We start from the raw sequence: 19,449 nt of genomic DNA on the forward strand, positions 1-19,449 counted from the left end.
GGCATTGTACCCGAGAGGCTGTCATAAAATATTCAGCGTTTCAATGACAATAATCTACAAATAATCCTATACGACCTCTCTCCCATTGTTGTAAATAGTTCATTGTCTTCAAGGCGGAGTCACTGCTGGTTGTGCATTTTCAATAACGCTGGTCTGCTTGCGAGGTTGCTTTCGCTGTTGAGGCAGAAAACAATGTCAATTGTTCGGTCAAGGAGGTCCAACTGTGCTTTGCTTGCGCTCTCGTACCTATTCCTAAAAATCTGAATCTCCAACGCTAGCGTAAAAGCAAAGGTGAAGTGAGGCCACAAGTCCCTAAAATTTGGTGTTTCTGTAGATGTCTTTAGCTTGCCCCACAAGTGTTCCTGCAAAGAGCGAACGTACGCATTAACCACTTGCGTCATACCATCTTCTAGACAAAGTAATAAAAGGTGAGTTCATGGTGACTAACTTGGCGGACAAAGCTGTACGGCAGATTTTTTTGTTGGTACAGAATAGCTTGGAGATCAGAGGCATGCAGCGAGAAGATTCACTGGCAAAAGTGGTAAAACGTTTGGCAACCCTAACGAAACTCATAGCTTCTCGCGTCTTGGGAAACGCAATCGATGTGATTGCCTCTGCTGCCTGAGAAATTGTGTAAATATAGCAGCTGACGTGGCAAACAGCGATTCACGTGTTTAAGATGTGCAGAGGGTTGTAGGTTGTGTCTTTACATTATGTTTATGATAAAGTGGCGTACCCATTAAATTTCACCCGTGATAATCCCAGAGGACCTAATATCCTGAACTCACCTAGCACTTAAAAATTTTTCTAAGGAACTGTCCGCTTGTCCGTCATATTAGCGTGTCTGCGCACTTGGACGCATCAGAAGTTCGGCACGCACAAAATGATTTCCTAAGACGTGAAGGGGAGCACTGAAAATAGCGATAGCATGTAGAACGAAATGCGTTGAATTAGTGCGGCTTCCTAACGCACCATCACTAACTTTATTTGGTTGCCTGTCTCACCCACCCTGACATGATCCGCAGCGCATGCCGCACATTTCAGACAATAATAACTAACGTTACTGAACTAATTCCTGAAAACAGAAGGCCCCAGAACAATCGTAAAGTACGACTTACATCGAACCTACAGACATGATGGCGTCGTATAGTAATTTTACTGTACGTCATAACATAAGTACATTACGCGGAAAGTCAAGCACAAACCCCTTTCCCAGTTGCTGGTTTAGGTGTGGCTTAGTAGTAGCAGAGCACCCCACTGGGTTCCCTGCAACACCATCTAGATGGCGCTCTACACGCGTATCCGCGGGAGCTGCGTTGCCGCCATTAAGGGAAAGCCTGCCTTCGTGTACAGCGTTCGCCGCCACAGTCTCCAGGAAAACATTACGGTTACATAAGCTGCAGTTGCCGGGAAGCGAGAGAGGCAATCAGCCATCTGTGAATGCGATTGAGTACCACTCTTAAAGGCGAAGCTTAAGCGTCCTCCAAATATTTACCAATTTACGGTCTAATGTGTTTAGGAGCAATACGAACCCATGAAAAAGCTGCCATTCAAATGAATGACAAGCTGCTCAAAAATAGTGACGTGTCCTTCATCGAGTTAAGAAGATTTTTTCCAGGGTGTTAACAAGGAAAATTGTGAGACTACACTTACACATAAATGCTTTGACAACCATATGATTTCTTTGTGTTTGATGTGATGTGAAGTTTGTAAAGAGACTTTTCAAACGCGTTGCGACGTTTCTGTTAGTACCTATATGTACGGAAGGAACCAATATCCCTGAGCCTTTATTGCATCTCGAGGTATTAGGCAATGTTTCATTATCCTTATGTATATGGTGGCGTTTAGCTTTGTAGCAGAGGACGCAACGACTCCTCAGAGCGACAATACGAAAAATATATATTACCCTAAAGATAACCATTGCGTAGTAGAAACAAAAAACTACAACTCGGCAACCCTACCAATGCCAGGGAAAGGCACATAAAAGGAGCAGAGCACTGAAATCTGTTGCTGGGGTTTTAATTTTATTTCCTTCCTGCTTGCGCAATCACAGCGAACGAAGCAGCTCTTGATATATTTGCACCATTAACTCCTTTACGTGTTTGAGTAAAACAGCGATTCTATCAATATCCACGAACTTGTCTCAACACATATAAATAATAACAGTTCCCCGTAAACGCAATAACCAACGTAACCCCAAGGCATGCTGTGTATTATAAGATTCATTGCCAGAATAATGAGTGCTGTAAGTCCCATGTATGTACATACATTTAGTTACCTTCTGTTCTATGAAGAACGCCCAGAATTTACAGTGGTACAACAATAATTAACTTTTCCGTGTTTCCTTGTACCAAAAGCACCCAACCAACGACTTAGATAGCATGAGACTGATGCTTAAGGGGAAGCTTTAGCTATGGCCCAGCCGCGATGTGACCTATTCAAGTACGTGTACAATGCAAAATCATTTTTCTGGGAGAATCCCTGGACCAATTTTAATGAACCGTGTTGTATTCGAGAGAGAAAGTTAAATTATTGTGAATGTTGGAAGCGAAATTTCAATTTAGGGCCGGAATTTTGTTAAAAGGATATTCAATAATGTGAAAGATTAAAAAAATAGAAACACAAAGTTTACATAATAATAGCTCTGCATCAAAAACAGATATCGCGGTTCTGTAAATTTCATCGATTAGGTCATTCAAAGCGGACAAGTTCAACATGTCGATTTATATCTTACGCGAATTCGTTACGTTACGTAGAAGGCTTCTGGAAAAGCTCTATTTTCATAACGCTGAATTTATTGAGATTCATGTATAGCATATCAATTTGGTCCGCTTTTTTTGCGCTAATATGCAATTCACAGAATTGTGATATCGTTTTCATTGCATAGTGACAGAGTTTCAAACCTGATAGTTCCCGATTTCTGCGAATTTTAATAAAAATTTGGCAATTTAAATAAAAAGTTCGAAACAAACAGTCACCATAATTTGGCTTTTTCTATTAAATGAAACAAATCTCGTCAAATTGGGTGCAGTGGTTGCCGAGAAAAACGAATTCCCCTTTTACATGTATGTACATAGGAGCATCCGAGCTAGAGTTTCCTCTTAATACTCAACAATGTTCAGAATTACAGCGTGTCGACATCCGTGAGTGGAGATGGTATTGAGATCTTTTTTTGGAATTTTAATTCAGAAGGTTCTTGCTTATTGATATTCGTCGGAAGGCATAAGAAAAGGAATGAGTGTAAGGCTCACTGCAACATTTTCTTCATAACGTCGCCGGTGTAAGACACCGCCGACAATTTTTTTTATCACGCCGGGTTCCTTCGTTCAGCTGCCAATCTACCCACCAGTCGCGGCTTGAATTACGCGATCGGGTTGCAGAGCCACGTTCTGCAAGTATATAAAAAGTGGTCGTTCGATCGGTGAATTCCGGTATAAGAACGCGTGTTAACATCGCCAACCTTATCATCTGCGTGCAAATTATTGGTGCTATGTTCGTGCTGCACAGTTGCTGTTGTGCTTTTATTTCTGTTTAAGGAGCTAATGTTATGCACTTGACGAGGTTCTCCTTGGCAATACGGCTGTATTCGCTGAAGGCAATATCTATCAATAAAACGATGCCCGAAATTCATCTAGGGAAAAGAGAAGCTATGCCGGGGAAAGAAAATATTGAGATAAGAAAGGATGGCGACGAACTGAGAATTGGTTAGGTTAGGAAAAAAAGGACCTTTATCAGAGCGCTATTATGGAAATCGATATGGATTTTTCGGAAAAAAGCATGGTAGTTGAAAGACATGTACTGTTCTGTGGATCAAACCAGAAACCAACGCTTTTCTAAGGTGGTCGGTCTGCAAACTGAGCTAACCAGGAGGCTAGCGGATTGCAGACAGAAGCCGAATTAATCAACAACGCTAAGCACAGGGGCACATATTATGACAAGTCATGCAGTTTCCTGGGTGGCCCACAAAAAGGAAGGTTCGTAAAAATGAAAAAAAAAGATTGTCATCTATCGAACTCTAGCACAGAGCTGCAGTTGCTACCGTGTTCCTTTATACCTTGCTATCATTAGTATTTGCTTTATTCATATAGTCATAGGAGGCCTTCCTGTCAGTTCTTTTTCTAAACACCACCAGCTGATCATGCAGTAATGTTAAGCTTTATATAAGCAACTGCAGCGTGGTTTGTGAAATAAAGTTGACTTGAACTTGGAAGGAGGTTCTTGAAATTGCCATCAATGTGTACCGTCTCGCAAGAATGTTTAGAAACACACTTTTTTGGCGTGCCGAGATTGTGAACAGGTGCTACGCTCAATAGAGTGCTGCACATCAAACGCCAGAACTCACACAATCGTTCTCCCACACTCCCACTTATTCGTTTTAGAGAAAGAGAGGTATCCGTACAAATTATCCCAGAGGTGAGGATGCGAAAGAGAAATGCCCGCCTCTCCTCCGGCGGTGTCGTCTATCAGTCATATTCTGCCATGACTATAATAAGCAACGAAGACTGTCCTCTTAAAAACTGAAGCAACAAGTACGTGGGCTTAAAAGGCCAACGTAAAAGGACCCATTTATACATTTCGGATCATTCACAGAACGCGTGCCATGCAACGCACTATCTGTTCAAAGTCGGTGAATGCTGGATCGTGTGCCACTCACAGAATTTAATGAAGATGAATGGTTTTTGTGGTGGAAGGCTGTTATAATAAACAGGTTTATTGCCTATGATTGTTTCCTTTTATGATTATCTGTGCAATTAGCTGAATCAGGAGAATGTCCTTCCTTCTTGCACTTCGGTCTTTGAGATATGTTAGTGAGGGCTTTCTTTGCCAAGGGCACAATGCTTCCGTGTTCACATCCGCCTGCCAATTGGTCATTCGACATATCGGAGTATACGACAGCGCCAACCTATTCATATAGCATAGCGATGACCAACAAAATAGTGTCAGTTACCACCTCCGTGCTCCTCGATAAAAAATTCAACCAACCTCATGAAACGTACACACTGTCGCGGCCGACGTTATTATTGAAGCACACATATCTAGTGGAAGAGCCAATAAGTCTGGAACGCTTTGATGTTCTCATATCTAGCCTATGAGGCTGTTGGGCAGTTGTGTATGCGCCATCGCACACTTTGAGATATCAAACTCAGAATTATGAATGGTCATACACTGTGGGTGAGCGCTCCTGCCTTTTGCGCAATAAAATTATGAATGAACCTATGAAACATGCACACGTAACTGCAGCTCGTAGATATTGCAAATACAAACATGCCTTCATTAAAAGAGCACTTCAAATAGAATGCCGTCTTTCATTTTCTTGTATTGGGCGGCACCGATTCCTCATGCTGGAATGCCGAATTTACGTGTAACTATATTTGTGTCGCCAGAAGTGTTCCCAGGCTTATGAGAATCCTCCAGAATGGGTAGGTCTGACTGTGACGCAAAAGTGGCATGAAATCCCTAAACGTATTCACCTCCGTAAATAAATGCTTTCGCACACATGGTGATAATTTTTTCGTCAAGGAAGAAATATCACACATCACTTTTGTCCTCCGCAGGACCGTCTGCGTTAGCAAGCGTTTGGTGTGTTGCGAAACCACATAACCGAACCCACGAGGTTTGTACCCTACCGCGTTTAACTGTGCGTGGCTTAGCCATGTACGCGGAAAAGGGGATCCTGGGGGTTGAGCTGATGTTTAGCGTTGGGACCTTTAATGCCCCTCGGCGGAGGCGACACACCCCTTTGGCCTCGGCTTGACGTAGACGACGCCTCTGGGCTAACCTACCTAGCGAAAATCGATAGTTGCCTTTTCCTGTCCTCCTCGTCAATCTTCGTCTTTCTCTGACTTTCAATCTTTCCTCTCATCTGTTTAATTTCGTTTCACTTCCGGCTTTGCGAACTGCAAGGGTTAATCTTATATGGAGCGACCAACCTAGGTTGCACACATTTGGCTTCAGCAATAACGTACAGTTGGCGCCCGAAGGAAATGTTTTTAGACCTCCTGCGGCGTCCCCGTGTTTATCTTCATGGTGGGCGGCAGGCGTGGCCACCGGATTCTCAACATATCCTTTTGGATGATTCCTTCCCACCTCTCCCTGATCGCCCTCAAGAAAGAGGGTGCACAAAAGATGTGTTCCATTTCTTTGGACTTCAAAGACAAAACTTCCCGCGATTCCACGTCATTCACTCAGAAAAACGAGGAAAAAGGACGAACAGTCTCCCTTTTTCAAGTTTCTAAGTCTCTATCTAAGGCACTTGTACCTGGCTACAAGGCATCAAAGATGGCAAGTGGGGATCTCCATTTGGAGCTCCATGATCCGAAACGGTACGAAAAGCTGCCAGTCTAGTGTCATTTGGGGACGTTCAAGTGACAGTAACCCTGCACTGCACTATAAGCACCACCCGTGGCGTTGACTCGGATGATGATTTGCTGGAGCTCACAGAAGCTGAACTCTTGGAGGGCTTCAGTGAGCGGAATGTTATCAATGTTAAAAACAGTACGATTAGGTCGAATGGCAAAGAAATACAGGCGAAGCACCTGATACTCACTATGCGCTCATGTGTCCTGCCCGAGTCCATAGAGGCCAGGTACATTAGGCTACCTGTTAGGCCCTACGTGCCAAACCCCCAGAAGCTTTCAGTGCCAAAGCGTCGGCCGCTGTTTCGAGAACTGTTCAGGTTCTGGGAACTGCGAATTGGCGCAAGTTCGTTGTTCGGCGCAAGTGCATTGTTGCTGCACTTGCGCCAAGTGCAGCAACAATGAACTTACCTCTGAAACATGCAATAACCCTCTATACTGTAAGATATGATGGTGGGCATTCCGCATACTGATGATCGTGTCCATCATAGAAAAAGGAGAAAGAAATTGTTACCATCAAAGTCAAAGAAAACATCTCATTCAAGGAGGCATGACGTCAGGTATCATAGCTGGCAAAGAAGAACATTACCGAAGTGATGCGTAAAGGGGCAGCGTCACAGCAGCGTCCGGCAGCTGTCCGGCCCAGACGCAGTGAGCCGTCGCTGACGCCTTTCGCCCACCTACGGCTGGAGCCAGCGGTGCTCTGCCGTACCGGATGAAGGAGCCATTGACCTATGGGATGGCGGCTCCAAGGGCATTGTTCTTTCAGAAGAGGCCTTCTGGTGAATCAAACCGTCTACAAGAGCGCGTGTCCAGCTCCCCTCAAGAGGTGGTGGACACGAGTCCCACTCAAACGGCGCAACGACACCAAAGGAGAGGCGCGAATCCATCGACCACTCCAAAAATGACAAACCCCGCGTAATGGCGCCTGGAAAGGGCTCTGTGAGCAAATTTTCTATTCTTGAACACACAGCATCACACACACTATCAAAGTGAACACACAAACCTTACAGTGAAGTGTGAAAGGACTTCTCCATATTCTAGACGACATCATGGAACAACTCCATAAGTACCATCCAGAAGTGCCCTGTGTTCCGAAAACACATTTAAAACCCACGCAACCTTCCTCAGGCCGTACACTATCTTCCGTAAAGGCAAAGAAGACGCTATTGCTTCGTTCGAATATGTAGTAACACTTGTAGATAAGTCTGTTGCTTGCCAGAATCTTTCGGTCCAGACGCCCCTCGAGGCGGTGTCTGTGCGAGCGATATTTTCAGCAATAACCATCTTCTTTATTTACATACCACCTCATTGCCATCTATGAAAAACAGACTTCTGCACAATAATCAATCACCTCCTAGAACCGTACATCATAGACAGTGATTTTAATGCCCATCACTCTCTGTTAGGAGACTCCCGGTGTGATACAAGAGGCTGGCTACTGGAAATCTTTTTGATAATTTCCAGTGTGCGCCTCTTCAGTTAGAGATAGCGAAGCTATTACAATATTTATCATAATCCACAACCATCAATAGATCTGTCAAATGCCTCTGCTTCTCTTTTTTCTGAAATAGAATGGCATGTTCTCAAAAAGCCATTTGCAAGAGGCCACTTTCAAATGACTAAATCTGGTTACACAATATGACCTTCCTCCGCATGCGGCTGGGCGGAAACTAGCCTCTGCCAATTGGGAACATAATAAATAATCCACGTTTTCTTCACGGGATACTATCAGCGAACGTAGTATAGGTTACGCAGCAGCGCATTTTACCAGTTTTATCATTGACGCAGCATAGAAATGCATTCCAGAAATTAGTGGTGGCTCATTCAAAAGTCGAGTGCCTTGGTGAAATTACAACTGCAAGCATGCGAAAAAACAAAGCGTGGGGCATTCTGCGCCGATCCTAGACTGCAGAAAATCTCGTTGAATAGAAATGCGCCAAGCCATAGCGAAGGTGAACACGGAGAGAGGCTAGCACAAGATGCTGGAAGAGGTTTCTATCAAACATAAATTCTTATGGCTAAAGGGGCAGCAGATCCACCCATTGCCCTTGGTCGACAGTGAAGGGAATAGTTTGGAAGCGCCTTTGGCAAGCACTTCGAGCTTGTATCAAGCTGGTATACTGCTCGAAATAGTTTCTTGAGTAGAAGCAAGTAAGCGTAGCTTAAAGCACTGGACCATAAATGCAGACGGAATGAACCGTACAACCGTTCTTTAAATATTGCCGAGCTGAGAGTTGCCTTGAGCGTTTTTAGAAGCTCTGCACCAGGAGCTGACAGAATCATGTATGACATCATTAAAACTAACACAATGACGCACGGATGATACTGCAGGTACTTTTCAACGCTATTTGGGCTGCTGGCTACTTTCCGTTCACATGTGATATAAAGTTTGTAAACAGGGATGAAGTGCCTCAGACAGGCTGGCCAACGTTTCGATAGGAGGACCTATCTTCGTCAAAGGCGGCCTCGTCATCTTCGGCGTGTTAGTTTTAAAGGGTTAGTGCAGTGCACTAACCCTTCAAAACTAACACGCCGAGGATGACGAGGCCGCCTTTGACGAAGATAGGTCCTCCTATCGAAACGTTGGCCAGCCTGCCTGAGGCACTTCATCCCTGTTTACAAACTTTATATCACAGTGTGCCATTCCATCTGTCAGCCCCTTTCTTGTTTTTGGATTTCCATTCACATGGAAAGAAGCTATTGTAGTCCCGGCCTTGAAACAAAGTAAAGACCTATCCTACGTTTCAAGTTACCCCTATAGCACTAACAAGCTTCTTATGCAATGTGCTCGAAACATAGATAAATTGCCCTCTTTTACATTTTCTGCAATTGAACTCGTGACCCTTATCAGTGCGATGTCAGAGAGGGTCGGTGGACTGCCGACTATCTCGTGCGGATTGACGCAAGTGTTGGCCACGCCTTTATCCCAAAACAATTATTTTTTTTCCGTATTCCTAGATGAAAATGCATGGGGATATAAACGAGAAAAAAAACGGGGTTAACCGAGAGGCCTGATTTTTATTAAACATGCCATAAGAAGCCAACAAAAATTGACTTCAAGGACAACATAGGGCAAAGTACTTCTACTTAATATATGAATTAAGCAAATCATAAATTAATGGAAATGAAAGTGGATGAAAAACAGCTTGCCGCAGGACGGGAAGAATCACATGTCTTCGAATTAGGCATGTGATGCTCTAGTTGTATTTTTCCATCCATTACAATCCGCTTTTCCAATCGCCAGTTTTGAATGAGCATGCTACGACAAATCCTGACCCACTAGAGCCTAAAGGCCTCGCTGGAAAAAAACAAAAAGAAATGAAAAAAACGTGTTTTGTACGCGATTGAGGTGTATGGTCACAATTTAAATGAGCAAATACGATGCACGATAATGAACACAATTTGTCTTCAAATCTATATGGTTCACTTCCTTCTTTTATAATAGATGTTTTTTGTACGTACTCGCAAGAAATAAGTATGGGCTTCAATCTAACGCCAAGTGTCTCGATAATTTTATTTACAAATTCTACCGTTACATTCACTTGCTTTTCGACGTATGATGCATGAAGGCGCATTGGGACGTGTACATTGCTTATATTTGTGTGTTGACCATTTCTCACCGCTGTTAAGAATGGTCCGCTGGCATGCAAGCTTTAGCTGTTAGGAATGGCCTGCCGAGGTGGCAACGTGCAAGTTTTACCAGCCAGTTGCCACAGCGACGGCAATGTTTTCTTGGAACGCAAACCTCTAGCCACGGCGTCACTAAGTCGACTGTGTGTGGACAACAATACGTGCGTCCTTGTCTCTCTGCTGCTGGAGCCTAGTTTGACGAAGCAGGCTTTGTGCCTGAGCTCGCCACCGCAGACCTGATCTGCTATGAGCGGGGGAGTTGCCGCGGGAACGTCTACGGAGACCCCTTCCCACGCGCCGACCAAGACGCAAGACAATGGGCAGCCGGTGGGCGCGCTGCGGCGGTCAGCTCGGGGAATAAAATGCCCCTATGGTGTCTGGTCGTCTCGCCTACGGTGCCTGGTCAACTTGTCTACGGTGCCTGGTCGAACGTTTCCGCCACCTTGGGATGTATTGAGGACCGAGTGTTTAGAAACCGCTGTTGTGCGGCTGCTCAACACACTCTCGAGAGCAGTCATGTTAGACTGATGTACTTTGTCAAGCAGTCATGTTAGACTGATGTACTTTCTCAAGCAGTCATGTTAGACCGATATACTTTCACAAGCAGTCATAGACTGATGTACTTTCTCATGCGGTCATGTTAGACTGATGTACTTTCATAAGCAGTCATGTTAGACTGATGTGCTTTCTCTCACAGTCATGCTAGACTGATAAACTGCATGCAGATACTGTAAATAAACCCATATTACTCGTTCTCGATGAGAAGCAGTCCTTCCCTTCATCAACGTCCTCAGCGTGGATACGTTGGACAACGGCATGGGCCAGCTACCCTCGAATTCATGCCCGACTTCAATCTTGACAACGGGTTACGAGCGATGGGATTGAGCCCGAAATCCTAACATCACCTAATAAAACATACAAAAGTATCGTTAGACCCAGGACACGCCTTTCTATGTCACAATGTTCTCGACAGCATAAGATTGACTGTCCAAAGAAATAGTGTGGACGAAATGCGTATTTGTGTATATTCTGAAACTTACGCTAGCAGCAGCAAGCATAATATATTAGGCAACGGGTTATGTATGAATATCGCTTGCCCCCATAGATTATATTTCGACGACCGACGACCGTGTTCGCTACTATCATTGTGTTTTGAGCGCTCTGTATTTCTGTGTGTAAGTATACGTAATAAATATTAAATTTTTACCTCACCGCTTTGACAGCGCTCTATTCTGCACCTGTCAAGACAACGCGAGAACAGTGCGCAATTTTAGGGTAAAACATCACACATTGAGTCATCCCGTCTTTTGATTAAAAAATGTAATATTGATGACTGCTGCGTGCTTCATCAGGGATGTGTTTTGAAGAGAAAGTAAATGGTAAATTGTTTTTTTTTATAGATCAACATCTGACTCCTGGCAGCTTTTAATCTGAGCAACCAAAAAAAGCAATGAATGTCCAGTATACTCATCTTTATTTTATGTGCCTGACGACTACATTTTGCTTCGCAACCAGTGAGTATTTTTAATTTGCAAATAAAAAGTTACGCAGGTACAACAAACGTGAAAATCATACAGAAAGTGAAATATCCTTTTCATTCGACTTCTTCATGTCCTGAAAGACGGCGCTACATGCATTGGTTGTGTACTTTATGCCTACGAGAGCATGAACTGAAACTTATGCTGGATTTAAGTAGAATAGTTCGATAATTGAACACTGCAGGCGCTTTACGCGTCGTCCTCGCCAGCGTAATGTTCCGTAGCAATTGAAATTGCGATAACATCGTGGCCGCGTGCCGCATGCTGCAGTTGTGAGTGAAAGCGTGCTAGATTGAACCGAGGATGATGGATCGTTATCGCGCGTGGAATGGAGGAAGACGGGGAAGAAACAGGCCGTCTTTCATCGCTCACGAAGAACCGCAGGAGTTTCTACGGTCACCGGCATCAACTCCGGCGGCGGCAGCTTATGGCGCGGTTGCGCGCACCTTAGCGCGCCTTTTCATACAAGCGATCTGCGAAGGGTGCAGAACTGAGGACCACCGACGGCTCATACCTTCGTGTGCTCTGTGTTTTCGCCGCTTAGTTGGCGTTAAAATATGAGGCCACACGAAGATCAATCCGCTCGCTGTTGCAGCCACTGTTACTCTCGCCAGCGGTCGCACAGCGAGTGTACGCAGTCAGTGAGTGAGATGTGTTTCTTTGCCTGTGCGTGAGTGATACCATGTATGGCAATCAATTGGTAAGTGGGTGTTTAGAATATTAATGGCCGATAAAACTAATGTCCTTGATTATTATAGCTAGCTATTAATTTGCTATCGCCACCCATTCTCCACCTCTTAGGTAAAACTACGCCGGTTTGTATGACATATCACATCCTGCGGTAACCTATCGCAGCTCGGATGAGGTGATTTAGAGAGAGAGAGAGCGAAGTGATTGGGGAAAGGCGGGTAGGTTTACTGACCTAAGTCCTGTAGGCTATGCTAAGCACTCGGAAAGGGGAGGGGAATACAAAGAGAAGGAAGAGATAAGTTTACACTTTGCACTGCTGCAGACAGATTGAGAGTTCATTGCCGAGTCAATAACAAGCGGGCATACAGCGTAGGGCATTTCGAGAAACGCAGCAGCGTTTTTACAGATTTGGCTATCGCAGACGCATGCGGCCACGAGCCTAAGATTTTGTCTCTTGACAAAGCCCTGCATTCTAAGTGCGCTATAGCTGTCCGAAGGTCAATGGCCTCATGTTCGTATCTCGGAAGTAACATATGCGATGTTTGTATCGTTTCTCAAACATCACACATGGTGTAACTGGCACTGCCCGTCATTCCAATAGGATTGAGTAGGCGTTTGCGATAGTCAGTGTTTTTCGCAGGCGGCAGAGTAACCCCGGCCCTCAGTCCCCAGCAGCTAGGAAGCAACTGACCACGGCAGCGGTCAGACCTGTGACGGGTCTGGGTCTGGACAGGCCGCCATTGCAATCTGGACTTTGCAACGTTTAACGCTAGAACGTTGTCTAGTGAGGCGAGTCTAGCACTGCTGTTGGAGGAATTAGCCGGGAAGTAAATGGGATAGAATAGGGCTCTGTGAGGTTAGAAGGACAAAAGCACCATATACAGTGCTAAAAAGGGGGCACATCCCGTGCTACCGGGGCTTAGCGAAGAGGCGAGAAATAGCAGTCGGATTCCTGATTAAGGATATAGCTGCTAACATAGAGGGATTCCATAGCATTAATGAGTTGGCAGTAGGACTTGTTGCGAAACTTAATAAGTACAAATTGAAGGTCGTACAGGTCTACGCCCCTACATCCAGTCATGACGACCAGGAAGTCGAAAGCTTATATGAAGACGTGGAATCGGTGATGGATGGATGGATGGATGGATGAAAAACTTTATTATGGTCCTTTAGGGCGCGCCCTAGCGCGCAGCGGGCCGCTCCCACGTCGGGACAGAGAGGCCGAGCCTCTCCGCTGCGTCGCGGGCCTGTTGGACAGCCCATAACTGTTCTTCGAGGTTGGGGCTGTGTAGGACAGCATCCCAGCGTGAAGAAGTGTTACTTTCATCACTGCGTAACGCGGGGCATCGCCAGAGCATGTGAGGTAAGTTCGCCAAGTCATTGCATAGTGCGCATGCATTTGTCGTCTGAATTTCGGGGTACATCTTGTGAAGTAGTAGGGGGTTTGGGTATGCCCCCGTCTGTAGAAGCCTTAGTGTCAAAGCCTGAGGTCTATTGAGTTGCAATGTGGGAGGGGGTAGATCCTCCGAGCCAAGTAAAAGTGCTTGATAATTTCGGTGTACGAGGAAGGAGAGTCCCGATTGTCAGTACCCCCGGCGTCACGCTGCCCGGTAGCTACGCGGTTGATGATCCCTCGCGCAGCTCCGTGTGCCGACTCGTTGAGGTTGGGCGGGGCACCCTCGATCTGTCCCATGTGAGCTGGAAACCAGATCAGTGTGTGTGGCTTGATTTCTTTGCTTCGTAATATCCCTAAGGCCAGCTCGGAGATGGTTCCTTTGGCAAATGCCCTAACAGCTGATATGGAGTCACTGTAGATTGATGTCCTCTTGTTGTCCAATAAGGCCATCGCTGGCTAAAGTAAAAAAAAAAAGATATACTCTATTGATGGGCGACTTCAATGCCAGGGCAGGCAAGAAGCAGGCTGGAGACAAGTCAGTGGGGGCACATGGCATAGATTCTAGGAATAGCAGGGGATAGTTATTAGTAGAGTTTGCAGATCGCAATAATATGTGGATAATGACTGCCTTCTTCCGCAAGCGGGATAGACGAAAGTGGACGTGGAGAAGCCCGAATGGCGAGAATAGAAATGAAATAGACTTCATACTCTGTGCTAACCCTAACATCACACAAGATGGGGATGTCCTCGGCAAGATGCGCTGCAGTGACCATAGGATGGTAAGATATCGAATTAGCCTAGAATTGAGGAGGGAATGGAAGAAACTGCTACATAAGAAGCCGATCAATGAGTTCGTGGTAAGATGGAAAATAGAGGAATTCCGGATCAAGCTACAGAACAGATATTCTGCTTCAATTGAGGGAGCGGACGTTAGTGTTGAAGCAATGAACGAAAATCTTATTCGGCATCATTAAAGAGTCTGTAATAGGAGTTGGTGATAACTTCGCTAGACAGGATACCAGCCAGCTATCGCAGGAGGCGAAACATCTGATTAACAAACGCCAGTGCATGAAATCCTGTAACCTTACATCGAGAATAGAACTTGCAGAACTTTCCAAGTTAATCAGCAAGCGTAAGATCAATGACATAAGGAAGTATAATATGGATAGAATTGAACGTGCTCTCAGGAACGGAGGAATCCTAAAAGCACTGAAGACGAAACTAGGAATAGGCAAGAATCACATGTATGCGTTAAGAGAAAAAGCGGGCAATATCATTACTTAAGTGGATGAGCTAGGTGAAGTGGCTGAGGAGTTCTATACACATTTATACTGCACCAGTGGTACCCACGACGCGAATAGAAGAGGAAAGAGTCTCGAGGGATTTGACATCCCACAAGTACCGCCGGAACAAGTAAAGAAAGCCTTGGGAGCTTTGCAAAGGGGGAAGGCGGCTGGGGGGATCAGGTAACAGCAGATTTGTTAAAGGATGGCGGACAGATTGTTCTAGAAAGACTGGCCACCCTGTATAAGCAATGCCTCATGACCTCGGGCGTACCGGAATTTAGGAAGAGTGCTAAAATAATGCTAATCCATAAGAAAGGGGACGCCAAAGACTTGAAAAATTATAGACCGATCAGCTTACTGTTCGTTGCCTACAAATCATTTGCTAAGGTAATCGGAAATAGAATCAGGAAGACCTTAGACTTCTGTCAATCAAAGGACCAGGCAGGATTTCGCAAAGGCTACTCAACAGTACACTATATTCACACTATTAATCAGGAGATAGAGAAATGTGCGGAGTGTAACCATCCCTTATATATAGCTTTCATTGGTTACATGAAAGCGTTTGATTTATTCGAAACGTCAGCAGTCATGTAGGCATTACGGTATCAGGGTGCAGACGAGCCATATATAAATATACTGAAAGATATTTGTAGCGGCTCTGCAGCCACCGTAGTCCGCAAAGAAAGCAACAAAACCGCAATAAAGAAAGACGTCAGGCAGAGAGATACGATCTCTCGAATGCTAATCCCAGCGTGTTTACAGGAGGCATTCAGAGACCTGGATTGGGAAGAGTATTGGATAAGAGTTAATGGAGAATACCTTAGTAGATTGCGATTCGTTGATGATATTGGCTTGCTTAGTAACTCAGGGGACCAATCGCAATGCATGCTCACTGACCTGGAGAGGCAAAGCAGAAATGTGGGTCTAAAAATTTATCTGCAGTAAACTAAACTAATGTTTAACGGTCTCGGAAGAGAACAGCCGTTTACGATAGATAGCGAGGCAACGGAAGTGGTAAGGGAATACATCTACTTAGCACAGGTAGTGACCGCGGATCCGGATCATGAGACTGAATTAATGCGAAGAATAAGAATGGGCTGAGGTGCGTTTGGCAGGCATTCTCATATCATGAACAGCAGGTTGCCATTATCTTTCCATCGAGTAAAACTGTGTAAATGCTCTAGTCTCACATGTAAGTCCAAGGCATATAGATGCCGGTTGATAAATTGTGGGGCATTTCATTATGTTAGAGCAATAGTATGGACAAGATGACGGAGGTGCCGCGTTGCATTCGTTCTTGACAACTCAGAGGATGGAAGGAGAGCTTATTCCAGCACTGTAAAGACCCCCTGAAAACATACAACGATGAGGTTTCCATCTATCGGTTCCTTAAGATCAAAAACTGACGTTTCAAATACCCTTATAGAGTATTGACGAGACATTGACAGTGTGGTCCATCTCGTGGCTGAATACATTAAGAAAAGCTGCAGGGGATAAGCAATGCTTTTTTTCGTGCTCTCTAGAATTACGAATAAGCAGGGACTGTTCCATAGACAACGGTAATACATGCAACGAAAGGCATACAAATAGGAAATTCTCCTACTGCATTGTGATCGCTATTGTTCGGGAACTTCACGCGCTTTCACATGACGATCTGCCTTGCTAATCACCCTTTTCCCGAAAACATTTCGCATTGGGTATTGCGGTGTGTAATCTAATGGCTACAGCATACGGCTGCCGTGCTGTGGGAACAGGGTTCGAAATCGTCGGACCAACTACAGTCGTAGGGTATGTGTCTCTGCTGTGTATTTGTTGCTTTTCAATGAACCTTTGTCAAGCAAACTTTGCTTTGCAGCGTGCACACACACACACACACACACACACAAACACACACACACACACACACACACACGCACACACACACACACACACACACACACACACACACACATATATATATATATATATATATATATATATATATATATATATATATATATATATGTGTGTGTGTGTGTGTGTATACATACACACACATTTCGAGCCACTGGGTATGTGCCACCATTTCTATAATTCCGCAGTTGTTTAAGGACTGAGAAGCTGTACCGGATATGTGCTCAGACGATCTGGCTTGAGAATATTGCCTAACGCCAGGCCCAGACTTCACGGAGGCGTCGCCAGATCGCGCAGCGCGTTCAGTGAGGAGCGCGAGACGGTAACCAGACTGCATATGCCTCATACATAACGCGTTTCAGGGGTGGCAGTAAGATGTGTCGTTACGTTGGTTCAACACCAATCTGAGATAAAATATGTTTACCCCTTGCACGATGACACCAGACGTGCACAAAAACTCCAATAAAATTCCTATACATTATATTCCTATTGACCACCACATTTAGGCACTTCTGACCCGCATCAACCAAACCTAATCAGCACAGGTGCATAAGTTCAAAACATTGGGATTACACTGATGATTCCTAATTACCACTATGAGGTCGGCATAACTGCGCTGAATACACAAAGTATTCCAAGCTTAGCCTCTCTCCGTACAGTAATGCTTCCTTTCCTTTGTTATATGTTCCTTCACACTGTCAGCTGGTAACCACTACATCCTCGAAGCTCATCACATCTACTGCCACAGGCACGGTAGAGTGGCTGAACCTCAACCTCTCAGCACTGAAGACTGGAACATTCTAACCAGCTGATGAGCCTTGATGACTGATCGCTGACATTCTAGAGCTGCCATCCAATAATACTGCTCTTCATGACCTGTGCGTATGAATAGATCACCCATTTCTCATGCATTGACCCTCCAGGACCCTTGACGTACAATGAAAAAAACCATGATTCTTCAGCAACAATCAAGGTTCAGTAGAAACTTAGGCTTCAATCGTGTAAGACGAAACAAATTACATTTATGAAATACCATGCCAGGTGAAATGAGGTTTCCCCCACCTCTTTTCCGATGCTTGACAAATTTGAGTTGCGTCGGAAATTGTAAATTTGGCAATATTCTCCCAGACACTCCTCTTGCACAGGCTATGCATTACTTTTATCATGGCATACTATGCGCGACGCTTATCACATACTGCATCGCCACACTGGTTGACTTCAGCTGTGGCACGAGGTGACGTATTTTTTGTGACCTATTCGGAAGACTTTGTTGATATATATCCTAGAATGATCTTACAATGGTGTAGATTACAAAAGCAATGAAGTATTGTATCGGGTAAATGAGGCAGGCAGAATTATTAGGTGCAAATGAAATCTTTGTTTACCATCCCCAAATCCTGATTGCCAAATTTTCAGAGTACAACTCCTGCATTGTTTTTGACGGCACTGCACTTTGCTTTTCGGAACTAAGGAACGTAAGGAAATGCACTCACTATTTACACTTGACCCTACTCGTGTGACTATATTATGATTGCCAAGTGGTGTTTTTCCCGGCCTGAATGTATTGCTATGGAATACTTTTGTGTGTGATTATACATCGTTGTGCGGGTATTTTTTTTGTTCAGGGCAGGAAGCCATTATTAAACCAGGTCAAAATACCGACAGAGAGAATGATGTTAAAAAGGTAAGCACTTGGACCTGTGCGTCCAAAGTTTGTTTCACTGGCGCGCTTTAACACATATGAAAGCAAAATATGTTCTTAATGTCAGTGTATATTGTTGCTGCCAATGTGTTAGGTACGTCGCACATAATCAAAATTTAGTGATATGCAGTTTTGATGATGAAGGCTAACGTTCTTAAGTATATATATTTCTTTTACACAGAAAATATTACGGTACGATAGAGAAGCTGTGAAGCCTATATAGTAAAACTTGCCTGAAACGTAAGGAAAGTGGCGTAATGCTTACAGTTTCAGTTCGCTTTTTAACGTACCTAACTTTATAGTTATATGAACAACACCTTAGGAAAATGTAGTATGGTATTTATAGTGCACTGTTACTACGTCTGTTTGTTGAATAACTGAGCGAGACATGGTCACCCTATGTAAAAGAACATAGCCTCTACAGATCTTGTTAGGCTAAATCAGGGGTTGCCGATGGCACAACTACAACGAAACCCTGCATCTTATATAACTAAAGAAATAAACGTGAGTGCTAGAAGCGGTCCTTATGAGTACCTTGTCCACGCAGCATTATGTACCTGAAATAAAAGAAAAATCTGAAAAATAAACGCAATAATTCCACAAATGTGTCTAAGGCATAAGTTTCGGAAGGGTAAATTTCTTTTGCCAACATCATGAATGCGAAATACCAGTTCGTGGAACGAACTAGATGCCCCTAATTAAAAACACCTCCTTTGCGAAGGTTCTCCGGCAATGCAAATTAAGACAATTTCACCAAACAGTTTTTTTGCGGGTTATATAACAGGTTATAAACAGGTTTTGCGGGTTATAGCTTCAATGAAGCCAAATTTTAAAGTAAATGAACTTACAAAGACAAACACGTGGGGAATTTTTTTGTGATCAGCTACTTTTTCTTCATAGGAATGGAATAAACGTAGAATATATAGCTCCCAAAAGCAGCACACTTGGGTTTCCA

At 44.3% G+C, this 19,449-nt stretch overlaps 1 protein-coding gene across 2 annotated transcripts in view; it reads left to right on the forward strand.

The window, feature by feature from the left end:
- Window positions 1–205: 205 nt before the first annotated feature.
- Window positions 206–19,449, forward strand: part of LOC135905268 (uncharacterized) — an 86,007-nt gene continuing 66,763 nt past the window's right edge. Inside the window, exons 1-3 of one of the 2 annotated variants that reach the window (XM_070522774.1) lie at window positions 206–428; window positions 11,390–11,503; window positions 18,418–18,476. In XM_070522774.1, coding sequence (XP_070378875.1) covers window positions 11,440–11,503; window positions 18,418–18,476 — 123 coding nt within the window. In that variant the 5' untranslated portion in view covers window positions 206–428; window positions 11,390–11,439. The remainder of the gene's footprint in view (window positions 429–11,389; window positions 11,504–18,417; window positions 18,477–19,449) is intronic. The other variant, XM_065436286.1, reaches the window with a different exon arrangement.

This window comes from Dermacentor albipictus, chromosome 8 (assembly GCF_038994185.2).
Source record: "Dermacentor albipictus isolate Rhodes 1998 colony chromosome 8, USDA_Dalb.pri_finalv2, whole genome shotgun sequence".
In the NCBI taxonomy this organism is placed as follows: Eukaryota; Metazoa; Arthropoda; class Arachnida; order Ixodida; family Ixodidae; genus Dermacentor; species Dermacentor albipictus.